Here is an 18,468-nt window from a genome sequence, read left to right on the forward strand (position 1 = left end):
GCAGCCATCTATGTGCCTGAACACACTGCTCTGCATGATTTAATGTTTTTAACTAGTCATCTCTACTGGTAATTGAATAGTCACTTCATTCTATTAACTATTTGCATGCATTGTAATGCTCTTTTCATTTATATGTTTGCACAGACCGCGTCTTCTGAAAGGCCTTCCACCCTTCAGTGTTCAAAGCCATAACTATGGTAGTAGGCACTATACAAATATCAAATAACAGGATATTCATATACAAACCAGCGCATGTAGGTAATTTCATACGTCCAGTGTGGAGGGGGTAGACAGTGCGAGGTAGCTTGACCAAACGGACAGTTGCAGAATATATTTTTGGTGACGTAGGTGAATCCTGGAATTGGGTTTAGGGTGGCAGCATATTTGAGGGTGTGAGGCCAAAAGTCCCCAGACTTTTTCAGTCCGTCACTCGAGGCCTCATCAGCTGTGAATTGTGTATGTGCCCATACATGACAATAAACCCAGCAGTATGTAAACTATCCATGTGCAAGCCTTCTTGCTCCTGGTTGTGCAAGTTGCACTGGTTTTCTGAATCCACGAGGGTGCAGGCTGCCATGCTCCGGAGGTGTCCCTGCAAGGATTCAAGGTTTAACTTCCAGCACTGAATCCAGCTTCCAGACATTTGGCCTCATTGTAGGTTTGCTGGTATCCTGGTAGGAAATCTGCCAGGATACTGGCAAACGTTCCTACCGTTACAGATGGTGGAAAGGGCGGTAAACCCCCATTCCATGGAGTCCCAAAGGACTCCATGGGGGGAGTTGCTGTTATTTTTGGCACTGGCAATACCGGTTCTGAAAATACCCACTATTTTATGCCGATGGAGGCCTTAGTTAACTCCAGCCTTTGACTGGAGGTAAGTCTGGTCACCCCCCCCCCCCACCATACTTGTACTCTGCCAGTCCAGTAAAGTGCTGATATACATGGATAAGGCACTTTATTGACGGACGGGCAGGGTTATAATGAAGCCCATTATTCCTAGGTAAGAGTGAACTGGATGGCACTTTGCCGGACTAAGGTCATGGCTACTCTCCACCTCAGAAGGCATTACATAATTGTAACCACCCTCTAAAAGGTATTTTCAAATTAGGGCAACTCATGTCAACATTATTCAGAAGGTTACTGACATCTCCTTTGGGCCATTGTGAAGTCGAGGGTGTAGGGATCTCACCATCAAACAAGGAATATGTGCTAAAGGCACTTATAGGACGTGTGTGAAATGGGCCAATGCCTTTAAAAACGCATGGAGGCAGTGGTGACACGTAGTAATGGAAATTAAACATTAAGCTATCAAAACGGGATTGTCCACGATTTGGGGGTGTCACTTAAATATTCAGAGCTATTTAAAGTTGCAACATGAAATGTGTGCTATTTTCAGGGTTGCTCATTTGTAAACCCCTAATAGGCACCTGGTGTCTGGTTTCAAACTGGAATCCTCACTTGAAAAAAAACCCAGGAAGAAGTCTGTGAAAGAGAAAAGAGATGTCCCCTCTGATTGGCTAGCCAATTGAATGTTTGAAAGGATGTACGCCTGTGATTGGAGCCTGGGTTCCCTCTGCAGCTTCAATTCCCCATAACATGTGAGTGTCTTCTCCCTTGCCTTGAGACTCCCGGGGATGGGTCGAAATGCCAGATAGATGAGTCCCGATCAATGAGTGGATCGGCCCTTGTTGAGTCACATTCATGCGTTAGAAACTCTTTAGCTTGAAGTGCAAAGTTCTAATCTCATGTGTTTTCAAATAGCACTTTCCCATGCAATGTGATGTAAGCAGTGTAGGAGCGCGAAATCCAAGAGTGCTAAAAGCAAACTGCCTGCCCAATGTTGCTTAAAGTACCACCAGTTCTTCAGAAAAGAAGTGAAAAACACAGAAAGGTCACAGAGCCAACAATCAAGCTTTCAAAAGAGCATGGCTAGTGCTGCAGTTACAAGCCGTGACTGCCAGAGGCAGGCACTCCACAGGCAGCTCCAAAGATCCCCTGAGGAGAACCATCTCTTGGGCAAAGCCAGACGAGCATGGCTAGTGCTGCAGTTACAAGCTGTAACTGCCAGAGGCAGGCACTCCACAGGCAGCTCCAAAGATCCCCCAGGAGAACCATCCCATGGGAAAAGCCAGGCGAGCATGGCTAGTGCTGCAGTTACAAGCCGTGACTGCCAGAGGCAGGCACTCCGCAGGCAGCTCCAAAGATCCCCCAGGAGAACCATCCCATGGGAAAAGCCAGGCGAGCATGGCTAGTGCTGCAGTTACAAGCCGTGACTGCCAGAGGCAGGCACTCCGCAGGCAGCTCCAAAGATCCCCCAGGAGAACCATCCCATGGGAAAAGCCAGGCGAGCATGGCTAGTGCTGCAGTTACAAGCCGTGACTGCCAGAGGCAGGCACTCCACAGGCAGCTCCAAAGATCCCCTGAGGAGAACCATCCCATGGGAAAAGCCAGGCGAGCATGGCTAGTGCTGCAGTTACAAGCCGTGACTGCCAGAGGCAGGCACTCCACAGGCAGCTCCAAAGATCCCCTGAGGAGAACCATCCCATGGGAAAAGCCAGGCGAGCATGGCTAGTGCTGCAGTTACAAGCCGTGACTGCCAGAGGCAGGCACTCCACAGGCAGCTCCAAAGATCCCCCAGGAGAACCATCCCATGGGAAAAGCCAGGCGAGCATGGCTAGTGCTGCAGTTACAAGCCGTGACTGCCAGAGGCAGGCACTCCACAAGCAGCTCCAAAGATCCCCCAGGAGAACCATCCCATGGGAAAAGCCAGGCGAGCATGGCTAGTGCTGCAGTTACAAGCCGTGACTGCCAGAGGCAGGCACTCCACAGGCAGCTCCAAAGATCCCCCAGGAGAACCATCCCATGGGAAAAGCCAGGCGAGCATGGCTAGTGCTGCAGTTACAAGCCGTGACTGCCAGAGGCAGGCACTCCACAGGCAGCTCCAAAGATCCCCCAGGAGAACCATCCCATGGGAAAAGCCAGGCGAGCATGGCTAGTGCTGCAGTTACAAGCCGTGACTGCCAGAGGCAGGCACTCCACAGGCAGCTCCAAAGATCCCCTGAGGAGAACCATCTCTTGGGCAAAGCCAGACGAGCATGGCTAGTGCTGCAGTTACAAGCCGTGACTGCCAGAGGCAGGCACTCCACAGGCAGCTCCAAAGATCCCCCAGGAGAACCATCCCATGGGAAAAGCCAGGCGAGCATGGCTAGTGCTGCAGTTACAAGCCGTGACTGCCAGAGGCAGGCACTCCACAGGCAGCTCCAAAGATCCCCCAGGAGAACCATCCCATGGGAAAAGCCAGGCGAGCATGGCTAGTGCTGCAGTTACAAGCCGTGACTGCCAGAGGCAGGCACTCCACAGGCAGCTCCAAAGATCCCCCAGGAGAACCATCCCATGGGAAAAGCCAGGCGAGCATGGCTAGTGCTGCAGTTACAAGCCGTGACTGCCAGAGGCAGGCACTCCACAGGCAGCTCCAAAGATCCCCCAGGAGAACCATCCCATGGGAAAAGCCAGGCGAGCATGGCTAGTGCTGCAGTTACAAGCCGTGACTGCCAGAGGCAGGCACTCCACAGGCAGCTCCAAAGATCCCCCAGGAGAACCATCCCATGGGAAAAGCCAGGCGAGCATGGCTAGTGCTGCAGTTACAAGCCGTGACTGCCAGAGGCAGGCACTCCACAGGCAGCTCCAAGGATCCCCCAGGAGAACCATCCCATGGGAAAAGCCAGGCGAGCATAGCTAGTGCTGCAGTTACAAGCCGTGACTGCCAGAGGCAGGCACTCCACAGGCAGCTCCAAAGATCCCCCAGGAGAACCATCCCATGGGAAAAGCCAGGCGAGCATGGCTAGTGCTGCAGTTACAAGCCGTGACTGCCAGAGGCAGGCACTCCACAGGCAGCTCCAAAGATCCCCTGAGGAGAACCATCTCTTGGGCAAAGCCAGGCGAGCATGGCTAGTGCTGCAGTTACAAGCCGTGACTGCCAGAGGCAGGCACTCCACAGGCAGCTCCAAAGATCCCCTGAGGAGAACCATCTCTTGGGCAAAGCCAGACGAGCATGGCTAGTGCTGCAGTTACAAGCCGTGACTGCCAGAGGCAGGCACTCCACAGGCAGCTCCAAAGATCCCCCCAGGAGAACCATCTCTTGGGCAAAGCCAGGCGAGCATGGCTAGTGCTGCAGTTACAAGCCGTGACTGCCAGAGGCAGGCACTCCACAGGCAGCTCCAAAGATCCCCTGAGGAGAACCATCCCATGGGAAAAGCCAGGCGAGCATGGCTAGTGCTGCAGTTACAAGCCGTGACTGCCAGAGGCAGGCACTCCACAGGCAGCTCCAAAGATCCCCTGAGGAGAACCATCCCATGGGAAAAGCCAGGCGAGCATGGCTAGTGCTGCAGTTACAAGCCGTGACTGCCAGGGGCAGGCACTCCACAGGCAGCTCCAAAGATCCCCCCAGGAGAACCATCCCATGGGAAAAGCCAGGCGAGCATGGCTAGTGCTGCAGTTACAAGCCGTGACTGCCAGGGGCAGGCACTCCACAGGCAGCTCCAAAGATCCCCCCAGGAGAACCATCCCATGGGAAAAGCCAGGCGAGCATGGCTAGTGCTGCAGTTACAAGCCGTGACTGCCAGGGGCAGGCACTCCACAGGCAGCTCCAAAGATCCCCTGAGGAGAACCATCTCTTGGGCAAAGCCAGGCGAGCATGATCAAGAAACAATGCAGACATGTACATAGTAAACATCAAATAAGAATAATCATAATGCGCTCCATTTCGCAAGGAAAACAAATGGCACAGAATGTTAACATTAAAACCGCCCCCTAATCTTTCAATCCACCCAAGAGCGTCATGTCACCTATTGGACTGCACATAAAGTCCACTTTCTTTGCACAGAGTATTTACTATCTTGCATATAAAAGACCACGCCCTACAGCCACAAACATCCTCTGGTAAAGCCTACGGACACTTATTGCCCTAGTATTGAATGGCCCAACTCCCTAATCCCACTTCACCTACATACCAATAACGTACGGGGAAGCCACTGCCCACCCGTCCAGCTCTAACTGCACCTTTAACAATGAAGGCGGAGACACACGTGTACCAGACCTAGGCAGATTCCAAAGCACAGACTTCATTAACATTCCACCAGACCAGTTACAGACCACTCACAATGTTCACAGTCCAGAAAAACAACAGCAAACCTTTCCTGTTGCAATCGAAAAGTGATCCCTCTTTTAAGTATATGAATACCTCTTAATTTTGTTTCCACAAACAGTATTTTCATATATTACCAGAGATGTATAAGCCTCAGTTACCTTTGACATATTTTTGTATGTGTTAAGGCTTCAATTATTTAATTTTCAATCTATTTCATTTTCTAGCTGTTAATTTGAATTTGACCATTTCCAATCTAGATAACATCGACCAGTTGAGGAAACACTCAACACCCAATTACCATAACCAGTATTTCCAGTTTAACGCCACCCTTCAGCTGGGCACCAGGTGGGCACCAGAGACAGCCATGGAAGATAAGATGGTAATTGGCAAGCCAAGAAAACAGAACTGGCCATTATTGTTGCTTCAAAATGATGCTGGCAGCTATAGAAGGAATCGTTGTATCATGCCACAAGCCTAATAATTGGTCTCAGGGAGCAGCCACATCATCGAGTCCAAAAACTAAAAGGCACATTTTCCCTGGAAACGGCCATACTTGCTTTGCCTCATAGAAGCTATGTGGTGAGCAGGACTCTTGAGGACATGGACAAAATGCAGCTCTGGACCAAGAAGTGGAAATGGAAGTACTTGTGATGCATGTGAACTTCTTAACACGTAATGAGTTAAGTGTGTATACTTTACCTGGTCTGGGTTCCTGATGTCGGGGCAACTATCGCAAACATCTCCTACCCCATCGCCATCGCTGTCCCGCTGGTCCGGGTTAGAGATTAGTCTACAGTTATCCAATATGTTTTTAATCCCTGTAAAATAAGGATTAGTACATGTGAGCTGGTTAACATTTTCCAGAAGGAGTTATAAATCAAGAGTGTTTACAGTAACAGGAGGGACCCAAAACATGTAATAACATCTCATTCAGAAATGCTACTACAATAACTGGCCTTTGATATGTAACTTTAGAGCTATAATAACTTTTTTCCCAATGGTAGTTACAATGCTCTACTAAGCAGAAAAAAGAACCTGAATTAAAACAGTTTATACTTTCCAAGAAAACAATTTCAAACACAACAAGTGTTTGGGAAAAACAGGGATTAACGAGATCAGAAATGACACCATGGGTGACGTCTACGGGGGACGCTAAATTAAGATGTAAAAAAGACAAAATGACAGCATCATTTTAACTTAGTTGCATTTCAAAAGGTTTTGTAAAACATGATGTACATCACTTTTGGAATGTCATGCAATCACGACATTAGAAAATCAAAATAGCCAAGGAATTTACAAGACGCTCACCCATTGGTCTCCAGAGTTCTCTTATGGTAAAACACCCTGATTATTGTGCTGCTTAAAATCAAAATGCAATTTAAATAGGTTGTGTTAAAATTATATTCTTTTTTGGAACAAATGAAGGGGAAAAAACAAACCCACCCACAGGTTTTTACTGGGAGTCTATTCCCCTTTCTCCACCCTTTCTCTAGTACCTTTAACAACTAGCAAATAAGTTATTTCAGAACTTTTAATTAAGACTTTCGAAGCAAGTCTCTAAATCACTGTTTATCTGTAAGATGTGTTGGCCACTGCAACTTCCAGACCTACGTATAATTTTTCTTCTGTGGTAAATAAGAGCATTAACTTCCATTAAGCAGAGTCCAGTTCACCCTAACCTGTATCAAGCTCTTATGGAGATTTATTTGTAAGCATTCTCCCAGGGAACCAATTCACTTACTTTCAATGTCACTTTAGTGGGTGCAAAGCAGCAAGTTCCTGCCCAGGCTTGTCCCTCTAATGACCCTCTCTGGCAAATCTTTCTTCACTGTTTGGGTGACAACAGCACCTTCTGCTACTTCCGGGAACCAACTCCAGCTGTATGCAATCTGGTTCTGATCCTAAGCACTGGACTCCCTTCTGCTTCCGGCTCAGTCTGGAATGGGCCTCCCCAAAATGTCTCTTTCAAGATGGCTACTTCTTGTAAAATCAGTGTGCCCCCATGTAGGATCCCCTGTACTCTTCCATGACCCTCTGTCTTTCTGCACTGGATCTTTCCCACATCTTCACTTTCTGTGCTTAGAGTTTGGCGTCATAAAGAGGATTAACACATTCCTGATGATACATTTGTGATGAAATGAGTTTCTATTCATTCTCTATTTCAATCGAATGCTCAGAGTGTAGGATAGTTCAACAAATCTGATCCCTTACACCTGATTGGCTAAGAGCGTGAGAAACCTTTATGGTGGGAGGATACTTCTCACACTGATGTCTCCCCATAACTGGGGAAGAGATCGAAAGTTTAATTTCATTCCTCGTCTCAAAATGACAAAATGACATCAACAAGAGTACGATTGGGCGAAATAACGACGAGGTTATTCAAATTGCATTTACAATAACGTTACCCTTTTCAAAATAACAGAATAAGACTGTTCACAGTCAGCTGTTTGCGGACATGCACATTAAATTTGGCAGAAAAGGGGATATCAGATCATGTTTTATATACTAAAATATTGATACATCGCTACCTAGGTAACATCTTTGGGAAGACCACTTCCTGCAGATCACTGACATTTCTTCAATTCCTCTCTAACTAAAATAGAAGCATTTGTAACCCTGGAAATCATCTAGTTTAAAGGTGCTTTCTTTCGAAACATGTGCTACATTAGCTTTTGTGCCTTTCAGCATGTCTCAGCTCTATGCATTGCTCAGAGCACAAGTGGCTAGCCTGTTTCTTTGATAAGAAATCGCATTTGGAAGCCTGGAGAACATTCCCATTGTGGGTTTCCCAAAGTCTGGGAAGCAAGTGTTCATAAGTCGCATCTGGTCTTCCCTGTCTTTCAAAATGAGATAATACACAGCAAAAAGACTGAAACACTTGTATGGGGTTGCTGTTGGTTGTTCAGAAGGGAATTGCCATAGCATTTCGGTGCTGGACTGCCCATGTGGACGGGTCAAAGACTGATATGCAAATGGGTATTTCCCATCTGTGAATGGTACAGTGAGCTAAAGTGATGGCTGCGAACTATCAAAGTGCGAAAAAAAACACAACAGTTTATCATGCCATGTTCTTTCTGGAGGGGGGCGCCTGCTACCTTTTTTGAAACATGAGATAATACACAGTTTGCATGTTTGCCAAGGTCTGCCAGGTAACATGAATTGTCAAATTAGAAAACTGGCATCATAAGGGAAAGCAGACTCGGATGCTTGTTAATTATGGGACCACTGATTTGAGTTGAGTTTCTGCTAGAGTTCACTATAAGTGCCAGGTGTTCCTTTAGTCAGGTTCATGGGTACATGTATCCTCCAGCACTTTGCAGTCAGGGAAAGGTCGGATTTAAAAACAGCGTTGTCTTGTGATACATATGAGGTACTCATTTTGTTTTGATTTTTTACAGAACTCAAGTGAATGTTGCCTTTTCACATAAAAGGGCTCTGCCCCCTTGGTACTACCTAGCAGACAGCATATTGTTTACATGAAACCCTGCAGCTGTGAGCTCTGGAACTCTTGTTGTTTGGAACCTCTTTAGACAGCTGTTCCACTGGATGAGCTAGCGTGGGAAGAGTTGTGTGTTTCTGGACATCCTTGGGTGACAGAGTGAGCATGGGTGCTCTGTGGCTCTGCTCTGCAACCTGTGGCATGCAGCTATGCATGCCTTAGTGCCAATTCTCTCTGGGGCAGAGCCTGGAGACACATGTTGGTTCAGCAGAAGATAACCCTGCCACATGGCTGGTCCATATGGGAGCAATATTATACCAGAAATAGGAAGCTGCGTTCCATCATCACCATGCTGACAGCCACTCTATGAATAAGGCTAGCTTCACTGTATTACAGTGGAGTTGTGGGTGCCCCCGCCACAGCTATCGCACATATCTTGTTTTTTATTTCTTATTTGGTTTGTGGACATTTGTATATGAAGGCTGAAAACCATCATCCTCTAGGAAAATGAGAGGGGAGAGCTCCAGTTAGAAGGTGGGTGCAAAGCATCAGCGTAACACCTTTGAGGGCAACTTTGCTTCCCAAATCAGCTCGGTCATACCCCAAATTGCAATGACAGAAAGTGAGCAAGCTGATTCACTGGGTGCCAAACAGCCTCATCTGGTCATGTGTCAAACTCAAGCAGTTTAATATTGTAGTCCAGGTTATTTCTATCCCTGACCCATTGCCAGACATCACCACCAGGCCAGGGCGGGACCACTATGCTACCTCCCTTGCCACAGGACAGCTGAGAAAGAAAGTACATTTTAAGCAACCTGCATCAATAGATATAACAGATCATGGTCTACAATCCTGAGTTTGCTAGTAGGTGTGTAGTATTGATGGTAGACACCTGTATTTTATAACCGTAACAGTCTCTTAAAAATTGACACACCATATCAGGAACACACTATACCATTGCTTGGTGGCTCGGTAAGAGCACGAAGGGCACAACTGAGATGGATATGTGGTGTGCAGGCACGTCTATCTTGATCACGTTCACCCCAACCTACCTCCTATGCGTGGAGCTCCGACAGTGCTCCTAGGGCAGGGAGGGGGAACCACACAGCAAAGACTCAGTCAAGTACTCAGAAATGATGCCATTCAGATCTTGGTAGTGGCACTCTCTGAATGAATATCAACACAATATGCTATGAATGTATCAAATTAACCAACAGGACGCTACAGTCAGGCCATTTCAGGTTCAGCCCCAATGGATGAGGCCCCAATCATACTGGTTTGATGACATGTCCTTCACAAAGCGGGACACAGCAGTCTCTATGTTCCTGCCTCCTGCTTGATGCTAAGTGAGTCCCATTGTGCTCCAAAACGCAGTTCTCTTGCCATTGTCACCTTGAAATGACGCAAGAGCTCCCTTTGACGTCATGTGACTGGGAGTGGCCCAGGTGGGTAGTCCAACTCCAGTCCACTAGTGCTGAAGCCTAGACCGGTCACACATCAGGTATCAGCAATTCCTTTTGTGTCCTTCCCCAAAGCCCTCCTCCTTACCCAGTGATGCCGTACGCTGGAGCATGTTTCCTGATGGTGGAGGAGGACCGGGTTCCCATCAGTTCCTCGACCAAGTGCGGAAATGCGCAGCGGATAACTTAATTACACATGGGGTTTCAGAGATGGGTTGGACATTATGTTTAAACTTTTATTTGTTGATTATATTTAGCTGCCATCGGCTTTAGATATGGTGAACAGGAAAAAGCTATGAAGTGTGATAGTTAAGTTTAATATCCCCACCACATTGTCAGGATGTTAACATTACCACACACTAACACCAAAAGCCTGTATTTGTTTCAGTGGACTCGAATAGGCCATTTGGATTTTAGGAGAGGTGTTAGGCTGAGGTGCAGTTTAGCAATACATTTCATTTATTTACACACCAAAAAAATCCAATCAGAGTTGTAAGGGGTAGAGGCTGATGTCCCAAACGAGGAGATGAGCGACTCTTCCATCATTAAGCTACACCAATGACAAAGCCCTGTTTGCCCGACCCCTTTTACTTTGGGACAATAAATTAACTACTACTCAAAACCTATGATTAAAGGTTTCCCAAACGATTAATGGGTCCAAATCGAGGGTTCTTTTTTCATGAGCAAGACAAAAAACATGCAATCATTTCTTTCACCTATATGGTGAGATACTGGAGGTGCTAAAACCTTTTAGTTACCTGGGAGTCAGATTCTCAGAAAATCTGAGCGGCGTTGGACATATTGTGAAACAGAGGTTGGTCAAGCAATCAAATGGTGCTTCCTGGAAATGACCTTGGTTATGTGCATCAGGATAAATCACACTTTGTTATGTTTAATGGATCTGAATTTTGGTGAAGGAAAACCCTGATCATTTACAGGTAACTGAAGAGGACTCCCTGAAGAGAACACTGGCTCCCAAGATCACTTCCCAACTTCAATGCCCAGGGAGTTGGCCTTTATTACTAAAATTGCAAAGGTCTGACCCACTCATCTATGTCCACAGAAAGCAATCCCACTGCACGTCTGTCACATAGAATCCTCAGCGACAATAGATCAGGGGACTGCGTGTGGAACACTACATGGTTGTAATATAACTCTATTCAACTCACGGCAATTACTCACATTCGCCAGTCCTTAGCTGTGGGAATGGATGTTAGAAAGTATATAATGATGTTGCTGCATCACTATTAAGATACTTTGAAGAGAGCAGATGGTTCCAAGTCTGGAATAAAGATAATAATAACTGCATTTTGGCATCTGTGCATATGGGTCTAGTGAACAGTACCTGCTTCAGTGTCTGAATGCAAAGGACATGGTCTAGCCGCTTACGGTTGATCCCCCTCCCAATTAGGGAAGTATGTGGCATATTGTCTAGGCAGGTCTATCAGCCTTACTTGTTCCCCTTCTTGATCGGGATTGAGGAAAGAGTGTGCGCTTTCTTTTCAAAATAGAATTTGAGGTATTTTGGGTGCCTGGCGAAGGTCACCCTAAATAGATGCAGCATGCAAAAGACTGCACCTCATTTCCGTGCTGCACATGGCAAACCAACAGGGGGCAACACATGGGAGCATGCAGACCCATTACTGAAGGAGGAGGGCCGCCCATTGGCGTGTGGAGGCCCCTGACATTAACACAGTAAGGAGGTGGGTGTGAGGGTAGTGGGTCACGCCGGGTGTGAGGTGCAGCGGAGAGCGAAAGATGACACAGAAGGCACTATGTGATTAGGGACGTGGGATCTGGAAGTCCCTGTCCACTGCCGTCAGCATGAGGAAGAAGTGATACTGGCAAGTTGCTTTGGGGAAGTTAGGCACAGGAAGGTGTGCTTGGGTTGGGGCCCTCTGAATACCTCTCCAAATAAAGCAAAGAAGGATGTTGATGATTGGTTATTTATAACGCGCTTAATACCCAGAGGTTTCTAAGCGCGGACCCGCGGATCGAACCTGTGTTGGTCCGTGTCGTCTTGCTTCCAAGGCCAGCAGGTTGCCCCTGAGCCGCCCGAGATGACCTTCATTGAAGGGGCTTTTTCTGATGCGAGCAGATTCTTGTTGCTGTTTAATTACGGATAGAGGAATCTCGCTGAGGGACTTCACTGCCAAAGGCAATAATGAAGGAGAAAAAGAGGGGTGGCATCAGGGGTGCAGCAGTGAGAGAGCAGTCTTATGTCTGATGCTTCATAATAAGACCTAGAACCCAAAATGTTAGTCTTATTAACTAAAGACTATCGTTACGATCTTGAAGAGTAGAGATTTGAGGCATTATATCCCACTCTACTCTTTCAAAAATTGTGGGATTCGTACCTGGCATGAATACTTCTCTTAATGTGAGTAGTCTTTTGCTAATTCTTGGCTGTGGCAACTCTGATCCCAAGCTATTAGACCGAAGATATTCTACAAGCAGAAAAGGTATTGGTGACTGGGAGTTTATGTAGCAGATTCTCCAGCTCTTTGGCTTTAGTTCCCCTAAATTACCACCTCTGACACTACTGTAAATAGCACCTGTGGCCAGAGATGCGACGAATGATTGCATCTCTCTGCATGTATTGACTGGCAGAGACACCAGTCAGGGGTAGCCACTGTTGTCAGTCTTGTTTGTGCAGATCATGGAGCCTCCAGCTTGCAAAATCAGGGATGTGTTTTGGAAACAATTATACAGGTACCGGGCATGAAGCATGTTATCACCCGTATGTTGTTGATGTTTTCATGTATATTAGTCAAAAGGCTCTATCTTTGCCATCTATTCAGGGGGTTATCTTACTTATGAATGTATTTATTTATTTATAATTCGCTGCAGGCATCACGGCGCAACAATTAGACGGGGACGAACATGAAAGTAGACAGGACGACCGGGTTCAAGAGGAGGGCACAGCCTAACTCCAGATTACTTAAAGAGCAAGGTCTTCAAGGTTCTGCGAAAAGTCAGTATGTTTTTCTCTAATCTCAGAGCCATGGGAAGTGAGTTCCATAGCTGTGCCACTCTACTGTGAATGATCTACCCAGCACCTTAGAGCGTTTGAAATTTAAGCAGTTAATCCGTCCTGTATCTCCCGAACGCAGGAATCTGCAGGGTACTTCATTTGAAATTAATAGATTCAGGTAGGAGGGTGCTATTCCAAAAAGACAGCAGTGTTATATGGTGCTGGATTTGAAGGCGATGCGCTCCGTCACTGCCAACCTGTGTAGGTCTCTCCTGTCCGAGGACATGTGCTCGCCTCTTGGTTTATTCTTAATGATACGCACTGCATTGTTCTGTATTGTCCGGTATCTAGCAAGGAAGGAACGATTTGCCCCTATCAGCGAAGTGTTGCTGCAGTCAATTCTCGATAGGATGATTGCTTGCGCAATGGTGGCACAATTTCTTTCATTGACAAGAGGTCTCATGTGGCTAAGCAGTCGGAGGTAATACAGACAGTTCTGGCTGATCTGATTCACATGTGCCTCTGCATTTAAGGAGGATTCCAGAGTGATGCCTAATGTTTTCACCTTGCTATGTACCGTAATGACACTGTTCTTGATGCTAAAGCTTTTATAATCTTCGCTGAGCTTTGGGCGAGCGTGCCAGGAGTCGAAGATGAACAGTTCCATTTTGCTACTGTTTAAGCACATCCAGTTCCTGCCCATCCAGAACTCGCTGGTGTTGTCAGGTTATTCAAATCTTGAAGGTAATTCCCACTCATCACCAGTACCAGCTGTGTGTCATCGGACTAGTTTTCAAAAAACATGCCAGACTCCTCTAGCAGAGAGCACAGTGGGCTGAGATATAGGTTGCAAAACAAAGGGGACAAGCTGGCGCCCTGCGGCACTCTGCACTTAATTGGAGCTGGGGGAGAAAGGTTCGCCCAGTGGATTTTGGACATACGGCTGGAAAGAAATGATTGAATCCAGTCAACTGCTCCCGTGGAGCAGTTACCTGGGTATTCCAGAGTCTGTAGTAACTCGTCATGATCGAGCAAGTCGAAGGCTGCGGACAGGTCGAGTAAGACCAGCACATCAGTCTTGCCTTGGTCCATAATCTGGAGCATATGAGTCTGCAGATCAATGAGGGTTGTTTCAATGCTTTGTGCTGGTCTAAAACCTGATTGTTGTTTGTGTAAGATGTTATTGACTTCGACGTAGCGTTGGTATTGGATCGTGGTACACTTATCGAGAATTTTTAAAAAGAAGTTGCAATTGGTTATGATATGATATGATATTTTATTTATATCACGCGCATACACAAGTGTGTCAGAGCGCGACCAGGCAAAGGGAGGGGGACAGGGGAGAACAAAAACAACGATCTTACTAGGCCCAGTGACATTAAGAGAGCGCAAGTACACGGGAAAGGTAAAAGGGGGAAAGTACATGGAAGGAGGGAGAAAGTGGAAAGTTCAGAACAGAGGAGAGAACAGAATAAATATTAAAAAGTAAAATAAATAAATAAATAAAGGCAATAAACAGTGGTAGTGCAGCCAGCGAGTGGCAAAGTGCTAGGTTAGTCAGATAGGGTGTATCTCATAAGTGCTGAAGAAAAGTGGGTGGGGGACTGTATGGATACAGATACAGACCCCAGTGCAAGCGGTGGGCCGGAGGCAGTGCTGGAGGGAGGCAGGGTGAGCAGGTACCAGGGCTCGAAGAATAGAGGGTGGCCAGGTGCACGGTGCAGAGAGAGAAAGCAGATCAGCAGGGGAGAAGAGGGGCAAAGGCAGAAGCGAAGAGGAAGGTCTTGAGCTGCTTCCGGAACCAGAGATGGGTCTCCCCAAGTTTCAAGGTGGCAGGGAGGCTGTTCCAAAGGGAGGCCCCAGTCGAAGACAGAGATCTACCCCCAGCTCGTTTCTTTGAAAAATGACTGACCCTGAGGGAGTTAATAGAAGAGGAGTGAAGGGCTCGAGAGGGGAGGTATTTTCAGATGGATAATTGAAGGTATTTTGGACCCAGTCCCCAGAAAGCCTGGTTTTCGGTCTTAGGTTGCTTGGATCTTTTGGGTCAAGCCCTGTTTTTTTAACAGCGGTGTCCCAGTGACGATTTTGATGGATTCCGGCACAACATTATCTCGGAAGGAAGAGTTAACCATACGAGTTAGAAAAGGGATGAACAGTTCTTGGTGTTCCAGGATAATCCTAGGGGGAAGGATGCTTACTACACAGGATGTGGGTCACATAGTGGACAGCAAGGTTCTCATGTTTGTGGCAGGGCCTCAAGTCCAGGACCCACACCAAGGTATTGCATGCCCTGCAACCATGGAGGTGTACCGTGCGGGCAGGTGAACATTTTCAACCACATACCTGCGGGTCCTGGCGAGGTTCTACCCAAACCTTAATCCCCAGACCTGTGAGTGAAAAAGGCGCCTGGATGCTGCTGGGGAGTAGCCATGTGGCGCACTGCTCTACTGTGCATGTGTGTTGTGCTTGGTCCTGCATGTTTGTAGTTACACCCTTATGCATGCGGCATGTGTGTTTCCACAGTGGCATGCAGCCCCCAGACAATGCTCCCCATGTGTGAAGTGTGACATCTGTTCATTGGACATGAGCTGGTATTTGCAGTGTGTGTAGTTGTACAGTTGCACAAACCGTGAACATGCAAGGTCACTTTGTTTGTTTGTTTTATTTATTGATATAGCGCTCCAGACCCAGAGGTAAAAGGGTGCAACGGAAGTGGTTACAGGATACATTATATACATTTTACAAGTTATACATTTATACAGTTTGTATGTAATAGGCACATTTAAGGTAAAAGGCAATATCATTCAGCATGAGAGAGATAAAGGTGGTAAGTGTTAGTTTTTATTCAGTAGCCATCTAATGACATGTTTTCTGAATGATAGAAAGGTATCGATGGATTTGATGTTCAATGGTGAGGTGTTCCAAAGTTGGGAGGCGAGGACCGTGAAACTAAATCCTCCAGCTCCTTTTAAGGTGAATATGGGCACCGTTAGGCATAAGGTGTTAGTGGATCTAGTGATTCTGGCAGCAGATTTCAGTGTAAATTTGTTAGTGAGATACGGAGGGGCTAGGTGGTTCAGGGCTTTGTATGTGAGACAGATGGTTTTTAGATTGATATTTTGTTGTATGGAGAGCCATTTGCACGATTTTCTAGTGGTAGAGATGTGCTCTCGCCTGGGAATGTTTAATGCCGCTCGTAGAGCGTTATTTTGGAGTACCTGTAGTTTATTCATTATGGATTGATTTTCTCCTAGGTATATATAGACTGTTACAGTAATCCAATTTGGATTGTATAAGAGCCTGGGCCAGTGTGAGGCAGCTATTAGAGGACAGGAAAGGTCTGCAGGCCCTAATCAGCTTACCTGTGTAGGCAGTGGCTGAGGCAGTCATGTTAATTTGTTTTGAAAGGTTGGTGTTAGCATTAAGATAAAAGCCAAGGGTTTTCACGCTTTTAACAATGGGGATGGTATTTCCATTGATGATGATGCTGTTATAGTTGGGGCTAAGTTTTAACAGCTTATTGGGTGAGCCAACAAGGAGAAGTTCAGTTTTCTCATCATTCAGACAGAGGCCATGTGTGGCCATCCATGCCTGAATGATGGTGAAGATTTTGTTAATCCGGATGACGTCTGTTATAGTTACCTGAGAGAGTGAGGAGTATCTGGGTGTCATCTGCATAATTGGTGTAGGGGACACCCAGATGGTCCAGTTTGTCGAAGAGTGTCTTTGTAAATATATTATACAGAGAAGGCTAAACACATGAGCCTTGTGGGACACCACATGTGATAGGGATGGGGTCAGCTGCCTCTATGGGTGAGAAGACCCCCATGGTTCTATTAGCCAGGAAGGATTGTATCCACATGACAGAAGAGGAGGAGAAGTGAGCTGCTGATGATAGGTGGTTGCAGAGGATTTTGTGGTCGACCAAGTCAAAGGCTGCTGAGAGGACTAATAGGAGGAGGATGGCGGCGTTGCCTTGAGTTCATCAATCTGGCTTTTGAGGTCGACAAGGGCCGTTTCTGTTCCATGCAGAGGTCTAAAGCCAGATTGACGTATTCCTAATAGTTGGTTTGTCTCTAGATAATCTTCAATTTGCAGATAAGCAACTCTGTCTAGGATTTTAGCAGGAATGGGACCGTAGTGATGGGTCTGTAATTGGTGGGTATAGCCGAGTTTAGAGATTGTTTTTTTAGAAGTGGGAGAACCCATGATTGTTTCAAATTACTGGACTGAGTTGGTGGAAAATGATACAGTTTAGTGATGAAGTGTGATAGATCTCTGGCTGCGTCTTTTATAATCTGGGAAGGGCAGCTTTCGCCTTTACAGTTGGACGGTTTTAGAGAGGCTCTCATTTTTTTGTACTTCAGGTATAGTTACCTTATTGAATGTGAAGCCTAACTTAGTGTCAATGGGAGGTGGTGTGCTTAGGCTGGTGGACTTGCTACAGGTGAGTTGTTGTCGTTTGTCCTCAATCTTGGTTTGGAGCCCTGTGATTTTGTTGGCAAGGGCATTCTGGATGCTTGATGGTCAGACGTACTTGGACAGCAAGGGTGCCAGTTGAGGATGTTGTGCCCATACGAGGGGCATGCATGATGGACATGATGTTGTGTGGACCATTGCAATGCGTGCCTATCCACCCTCAACATCTGGAGGAGACACGTGTGTTTGGATGTTTGGTGGTGCCAAGTTAAGGGATTGACATATCAGAGACATTGATGTGATCTGACATGCCGCTGCATGTCTACTCTGAGTTGATGTGGGCGCATGCCATGTGTGTGCATGGGGCTATGGCATACTCACGTGTGCCTCTGCAATTAGTGCATGTATGTGTTGCATGCTCATAGGCTATCAGGGAGGCATGTTGTTTGATGTGATTTTGTGGACAGATGCCCAGGCAGGTGTTGGCATGGCCATGCTATGACTAGGGCAATCATGAGTGTCTACTTGGAGCCAGCATTCCACTATGTGTCTTGACACCAATGTGCACACAGTGGTACCCCGGCCCATATGTGCTTCCATGCAACCTACCAGTTGACTCCCTGCCCACCCCTGTGCTATGTCTACCATAGCAATGCAGCACGTTGAAGTTGGGTCTTGTTGCTATTGCCATTGTGCCATGTCATATTTCTTGGTATGTGTCTGTACACTGCCGTTTTTATGCTGTGTTTACATGTGAATGTGTCGTGACTGTGGTCATCACTGACCCTGAATTGTTGTGTCTGTTTTCATGGGAATTGCATGGCCATGTGTGTGAGCGTGGATGTTTCTGGTTGAACCATGGTGACTTCATGTTACTGTAAATGTTGTGTATTCTACACATGCTTTGACACTGCACTGATGTCGATGCTCTGTGTCTCCGTTACCACAGTTGCTGCAGCTGAAGAAGAGAGGGCGGAAGCGGTGCTGTGGAGTGAGGATGTGGGAACAAATCCACCAGACCAAGGCGCAG

At 46.7% G+C, this 18,468-nt stretch overlaps 1 protein-coding gene across 2 annotated transcripts in view; it reads right to left on the reverse strand.

Moving 5' to 3' along the window:
• The window catches only part of COMP (cartilage oligomeric matrix protein), a 676,605-nt gene that overhangs the window by 207,084 nt on the left and 451,053 nt on the right, over positions 1 to 18,468 (reverse strand). For both annotated transcript variants that reach the window (XM_069649319.1, XM_069649318.1), the window contains exon 11: positions 5,846 to 5,964. In XM_069649319.1, coding sequence (XP_069505420.1) covers positions 5,846 to 5,964 — 119 coding nt within the window. The remainder of the gene's footprint in view (positions 1 to 5,845; positions 5,965 to 18,468) is intronic.

The sequence above is a fragment of the Ambystoma mexicanum genome, chromosome 1p (genome assembly GCF_040938575.1).
Source record: "Ambystoma mexicanum isolate Mex_15411 chromosome 1p, UKY_AmexF1_1, whole genome shotgun sequence".
NCBI lineage: Eukaryota > Metazoa > Chordata > Amphibia > Caudata > Ambystomatidae > Ambystoma > Ambystoma mexicanum.